Below are 6963 nucleotides of genomic sequence, written 5' to 3' on the forward strand. Positions count from 1 at the left end.
GACCTATGCATGGTTGGGGCAGATGAGCAGAACTCAGAGGTAGGACACGGGATGTCTGGGTTCTGACCCAGTATTGGCACTAATTTGCTGTGTGACCTTGGACCAGAAACATCTTTCCTCTGGGTCTCAGTTTTCTTTACACATACGAATCAGGGGGGAAATAGAACAAGTTGGTTCCTAAGGGCTTTTCAGTTCTAATACTCTGTGGGTTCAATTCCAAGCTCCTACAATTGTCTGCATAGACATAGGTGCCCTCAGTGTGCACAGTTATGAAAGCAGCGAGAATTTGTATAGAACAGACTATCCCAGGAGGGAGGGAAGAAGGGGAGGGTGCTGCTGCCTCCAGAGCACATTAAAGTCTAAAAAGCCTGAGAACACAGGCCAATCATATCTGGGATGCAGTAACTGTAATCAGGCTTCCAAGGACATAAGTGTCCTCTTGTCTTATCTCCCCCGTTTGAATTTAAACTTCAGAGGGACAGAGCTTACTTACTAGAATTTCAGTCTCTTTGAGTTAGAACTGACTTTAAAACACATCTAGTCTCAATCCTTCACCTCATTAACAAGAATTCTATCTTGCCACTAAAATATGGCTCCCACATGTGACTGTATACTGCCCCCAAGATAATTTACATAGTGAAAGGCAGGGTTAAATAGTCCTTTCATTCTACCTGGTGTCCTGCCCTTGGATCCCAGAGATTTCACAAGACCAAACCATTAGCTAAGGATTTCAATCAAGATGGTTCTCCTAACACTGGTGAGAGCTCACTGGGTGCAGGAGACAAGTGGGGGACACATATTCCCCCCAACCACTGCCTGGGTCTGCATAAGGGTTTGAGCATCACTGGGGATGGGAACTGTGTCTTAGTCAATGGTACTTGCCCCAGTGCTGAGCATAGTGCTTTGCATGATGTGAAATAAAAGAAAACTTAAATAAAAGCTAACATTGGTGCCCCCCAGAAACTGGAACAGAGTTCTGTACTCGGATGTCTCTCAGATAGTTGCCTGTTTACAAACTAGCAAAACTCTGCTGCCCCCTGTCCTTAGGAAAAAGACTTGTCCTGTGTACTCAGTCTAAAACGAAACTTAGTGATGTGTTGTGGTCGGGGAAACTGAAACTGCTTTTTTTTCCTGTTGCACATCAAGTAAAAGAGGGAACTACTCACTAAACATGAACTCCAAACCTCAAGAGGAAATAATTTTGGATGTTGCGACCTGGGAAAAGACATTTCAAGAACTGATCCAGGAGGTAAAACCCCGGGCCAGATGGACCCTGAAGTTGGATGGGACTCTTCAGCCAGACTGTGTGGCCCAAGGGTGGAAACAATACCAGCAAAGAGCATTTGGCAGGTAGGTGAGAGTTTGCTTGGCAGTGAACCTTCCTAGGCAAAGGGACTCAGCTTAGCATTGATTGTTTCCTCTGAGAGCTTGTTAAAAGGACAATGTCATGCCCTGGCCTGATGGCACATTTGGTTGGAGTATTGTCCCATACTCCAAAAGGCTGTGGGTTTGATACTCAGTCAGGGCACATATCCCGGTTGTGGAATCAATCCCTGGTCAGGGCACATATGGAAGTTAATCGATTGATGTCTCTCTCTTTCTCTCTCTTTCTCTTTACCTTCCCCTCTCTCCAAAATCAATAAACATATCTTCTGATGGGGATTTTTTTTTTTAAAAAAAGAAGCAGAAGAACAAATACCACTAAGCTTTTCATCCTTTTGTGGTCAGTGTTCTTTAAAATCTAAATTAGACTTTCAAGCCTCCATTTTTGCTTACCTGAGGAAGTTTCTTCTTTTACTAGGTTTCCTCCCTAAATATTTCTTGAAACCCAGAGGAATATTTCCATATTCTGTAAATCTGTCCTCCTATTTCCACACCACCTCACTTGTTCCAGACTGCCTCTATCTAGTGCCTTCTGCTATCTCCCCTGTCAGTTCTGACAGGCTTTCCCAGGCTGCAGCAGCCCTGCTGGGCTTGTTCAGGAACAGCCCTGGGCTGGGGCCTTACATTAAAGCCCCAAGAATTGATGAATGCCAAGCAGTCACTTTGAATATTGCTTTACTAAAACCTGGGACAATAAAAGCAAAATATGCTACAAGAATGAAATATAAACCCTAGTGCCAGGATTCCCTAACCAATGCCTTTCTCTTACTGGCCATCTTTCTCTTCAGCCTCTAGTGAGACTCCAGGTGGCAGGAACCAACTTCCTTGCTCATGTCAGGAGGGTGAGAATTGCTGACATGGACAATCAAGTCTTTTCTTTTGATATGGCACTCAGGGACCTTCCCTCTACTTCCCACCTCACCTGCTTCCCTGCCTGCCCCTATCCTGCCTCAGGTATCCTCTGCTCCATTCCTTAAGAATTATTAGCCATGCCATGCATTTTCAGGCTTCTATTCCCTTGTCCATGATTTCTGCTTGTTTGGAAGACCCTTCCCTTTCTCCTTCTTTATTCATCCTTTAAGAACCAACTCAAGTGCCACCTGCTCCTTAAAGCATTTTCTGCTTCTCCTAAAGCAGAGCAATGTTTCCCTCTCCATTCCCATATGACAATGCATATATATATACACACACACACTTAATTCATTTATAATAGATGTATTGATAACATATATGTATGTGTCACATATTATAGAGCATATATAAAATACGGAGAGTGTATGTAATATTTTTAGTGGCAGAATCCATTATCCAAATGAAGCCCCTGGGGCACTGCAGAACAGTTTTCAGGGCACTGGCCCGAGCCCATGCAGCAGTCCTTCTGCTCTGCTTTCTAAGCCAATGAGCTATGGAAGTGTCTCTAACCAGCCAGGGCTGCTTGAGGCACTTCCCCCAACAGGAAGGTGCTTCTCTTGTTCAGATGAATTGATTTGATAGTCATTCTGAGATGGGATAAGCAATTTACCAACATACCATTGAAAAGTATCAACCTGTTTTTGAAGCGCATTTTGTTGTTTACAAAGTGCTTTTACATGTGCCATCTCCTTCAATGATGCCAATATAATCTTTGAATATTTTTCACTTGATGGATATAAAAATTGAGGCTTTGCGTAGGGAAATGCTTTCTCCAAGGTCCCCCTGAGATAAACTATGGACTAGGGTGTCCAAGCCAAGTATTATGACCCCAGGTCCTAAGTCAGTTTTTCTAGGTGCAAAAGTAGCCACATTGCTCAGTAGAGGTGATGCTGTATAGTAGGTAAGTAAACAAGGTTGTCTGCAAAATGGCTGGGAACTAAAGCATGACTATACTGTTATTTACCTTGTATGTTTTTGAGCAAACTTTATCGCCCTTATGACTCAATTTCCTCATCTAGATATTGGGCTCAATGATACCTTTGTTGGAGGAGAGCTTTAGAGATGAAATCATATAACATTGTAAATCACCAATCACAGTGCCTGCTTCAAAATAGGCACAGTAGTCTGCCCTTATGCATGGTTTCACTTTCTGTGGTTTTAGTTGACCACAGCCAACTGTGGTCCAAAATTTTAAATGTTAAATTCCAGAAATAAATAATTCAAAAGCTTTAAATCATATGCTGTTCTGAGTAGCCTGATAAAATCTCGTGAAGTCCCACTCCAACCTGCCCAGGATGTGAATTATCCCCTTGTCCTGTGTCTTCACATGGCATATACTCCCCACCCATCAGTCACTTAGTAGCCTTCTCACAAAGCTCGTGTTCGAGAGACCCTTATTTTAGTTCATCATGGCCCCAAAGTGCCAGAGTAGTGATGCTGGCAATTTGGATATGCCAAAGTGCTTCCTTTAAGTGAAATGGTGAAAGTTCTTGGCTTAATAAGAAAAAAATTATATGCTGAGGTTGCTATGACTTACGGTAAGAACGAATCTCCTATTCATGAAATTGTGAGGAAGGAAAAAGAAATTTGTGCTAGTTTTGTTGTCACATCTCCAACTGCAAAACTTATAGCCACAGTGCATGGTAAGTGCTAAGTTAATATGGAAAAGGCATTACATCTGTGGTTAAGAGACATAAACAAAATTATACCACAATTGACTGCAATGTATTGTGCCAGAAAGCTTTGAGCCTGGAGGAAGACTCCAGCAACAGATCTCTGAAACAGTGGACATTTACTGTGAGTAAGGAAGGGATGGTCATACAGATTCAGGAATAGGTTTGGGCTAAACAATGTAAAAATTGCTGAAGAGTATTAGTTTATAATTGTTCTATTCTATTACTTGTTATTGTTGTTAATCTCTTGCTGTGTCAAATTTATAAAGTAAACTTTATCATAGGTATATATACACAGGAAAAAAGTACATTCATGGCTTGGTACCATCCACAGTTTCAGGTACACACTGTGGGGGGTCATATGTGCCTGCGGATAAGTGAGGACCACCATACCGCATAAGAGTTTGCCTTGACCATTGTGAGGACTAAATTTTGCTGGCAGATGGCAGAAATATTTTTCCCAGAGATGTCTTACTGGCAAAGAGGCAGACTTAGAATCATGTATGGGTGGAAGCTCAACAGGTCGCAGAAAAAAGCTTTATTGGAAACACAGTTTCTCTTATTCTCATTGGTCAATTTGTCAATATCACATATACTTTTTCAAATTGAAAGGGGTCTTAGAGGCCAAGGCTGGACATTTCCCTAGGTCACCAATCAACTGAGGGAACAATGGGCTTCTTCCTTCTATCTGCAGGTTCTCGTGTTCCTCATGCAAGCGAAACTGGGCTTCTGCCCAAGTGCAGATCCTGTGTCACATGCACCTGGAGCCCCGGAAGTCCCAGGGTCAGGTGCTTATGCGGCTCTTTGGTCAGAGGTGCCAGAAGTGTTCCCGGTCTCGATTTGAGAAGCCCAAGTTCTCTTCGGATAGCACCATGAGGATTTTGAACAACCTGGTGCGGCGTATTCGGGAGAGATACTACGGAGACGGTGTCAAGAAGTATTCAGAGATACCAGTGATCCCAGAGTTGCCTTTGGATGGGTCCCATGACATGGCCAATTGTGAGGCATGTGTTTTGGGCTTCTGTGTTCAGAGCTCACAAAACTGCATGACAAAACCATCCAAATCCCCTCTCCCCTACATGGAGATTGGGAGCTCTCTGCCTCACACTGGTGACATTTGTGAACAAAAACAAGCTAGGAACCAGTCAGCTGGAGCAAAGGAAGCTCAAGGGAGTGGGTGTTCCTTTGAGCATAAGATGTCAGGGCCCAGCCATGCCACTGCTAGAACCCAAGTGCCTGGGGCAGGCCCTCAGTCCAAATGGGAGGTAGGCCGACAACTCACACCAGGGGCAGACCGGCAGGCTGCACGTGGAATAGGGTCTCAGCCCATGCAAGCAGCAGGATCACTTCCCCAAGGATGGACAGACCTACAGCCCACACGGGCAGTAGGCCCATTACCTTCAGTGAGGGCAGATTCAAAATCCACCCTGGGGACAGGACAACAGATCCCTCAGAGGACATACTCTCAGGCTCTAAGGAGGTCTGGCCAGCAGTCAAAACAGGAGACAGGTTCACAAGCCACACCAGGAGCAGGTCTTCAGGCTACAAAGGGGACAGACCCACAGCCCACACGGAGAACAAGTAGCTGTAGGGACCAGTCAGCTGGAGCAAAGGAAGCTCAGGGGAGTGGGCGTTCCTTTGAGCATAAGATGCCAGGGCCCAGCCATGCCACTGCTGGAACCCAAATGCCTGGGGCAGTCCCTCAGTCCAAACAGGAGATAGGCCGACAGCCCACACCAGGGGCAGACCGGCAGGCTGCATGTGGAACAGGGTCTCAGCCCATCCAAGCAGCAGGATCACTTTCCCCAGGGTGGACAGACCTACAACCCACACGGGCAGTAGACCCATTACCTTCAGTGGGGGCAGCTACACATGGATGTGGGAGTTTCAGGAGAACTCCAGCCACCTGGGGAAGCCAGGACAGGTATTCACACAGAGCACCTGCTCCAGACAGCTCTTCCAGGTCCTTTACCTCGACGATGCCACGTACCTCCCGTGGCCAGGATAACTTACTCAAGTGGGGCTGTATCATCTGTGTTGCTGCTCTTTGTGCCTTGGTTCTAGGCAGATAATTTAAATAGAATGATGAAAATAAGCTTGTCTTTTCCTCTTGTCTTAATTTCATGGTAATCAATGAACTACTATGACAAAGAATTTGCTTTGAGACGAAGCAGGGTCAAGTTTATAGACTAATCCCTGGTTTTCTGGACTTCCTTTGCACATAGCCTAAAACATGACATAGCAGATAATAAGCTCAATAATAAATATCTGTGGAATAACTAAAAGGTGTTTGTTCATTTATTCACTCATTTATTCATTGGTATCAATATATATAGACTGTATTTTCACAAGAATTTGGGGTCATGAGTGTTATTAGAAAGTTACTGTGTAGGCTGAATAATGGTCCCCCAAAGTTCATGTTTTAATCTCCAGAACCTACAAATGTATTACTTTGTATAGCAAAAGAACTTTGCAGATATGATTAAGTTAAGGACCCCCAAACTGGGAAATTATCCTGCATTATCAAGATGGGCCCAATGCAACCACAAGGGACCTTATAGGAAGGAAGCAAGAGGATCAAAGTTAGGAAGAGGAGATGTAATGATGGAACAAGAGGTTGGAAAGATGTGTTTTGAGGATGGAGGAAGGAGCCATGAGCCAAGGAATGCAGGCAGCCTCTAGAAGCTCATGAACTCAAAGTCACAGATTCTCCCTTAGAACCTCCAGGAGGAGCCAGCTCTGCTGACACATGACTTTAGTCCAGTGGGACTGATTTTCAACTTCTGACCTCTAGAATTATAAGATAATAAATTTATGTTATTTTAAGACAGTAAATTTGTGGTAATCTTTTACAACAATAAGAAGCAAATACAGTTATCAACAGTCCTGCAGGGATCAGGCTATTAAAGGTGCAGAGAATAAGTAGCATAGACGGTGGGTAGAAAATAGACAGGGAGAGGGTAAGAATAGTATGGGAAATGTAGAAGCTAAAGAA

The 6963-nt window shown here is 44.1% G+C and overlaps 1 protein-coding gene across 2 annotated transcripts; it reads left to right on the forward strand.

The window, feature by feature from the left end:
• Positions 1-1074: 1074 nt before the first annotated feature.
• On the forward strand, positions 1075-6253 carry LOC114515271. 2 transcript variants are annotated; one of them, XM_028534633.2, is made up of 2 exons: positions 1075-1350; positions 4663-6253. In XM_028534633.2, the coding sequence occupies exons 1-2, from the start codon at positions 1172-1174 to the stop codon at positions 6038-6040; spliced, it is 1557 nt and encodes a 518-aa protein (XP_028390434.1). In that variant the 5' UTR covers positions 1075-1171; the 3' UTR covers positions 6041-6253. The 2 variants fall into 2 exon arrangements, with proteins under 2 accessions (XP_028390434.1, XP_035873726.1); XM_036017833.1 differs by lacking the exon at positions 1075-1350 and adding an exon at positions 2180-2337.
• Positions 6254-6963: the final 710 nt, after the last annotated feature.

Source organism: Phyllostomus discolor, chromosome 2, assembly GCF_004126475.2.
Source record: "Phyllostomus discolor isolate MPI-MPIP mPhyDis1 chromosome 2, mPhyDis1.pri.v3, whole genome shotgun sequence".
In the NCBI taxonomy this organism is placed as follows: domain Eukaryota; kingdom Metazoa; phylum Chordata; class Mammalia; order Chiroptera; family Phyllostomidae; genus Phyllostomus; species Phyllostomus discolor.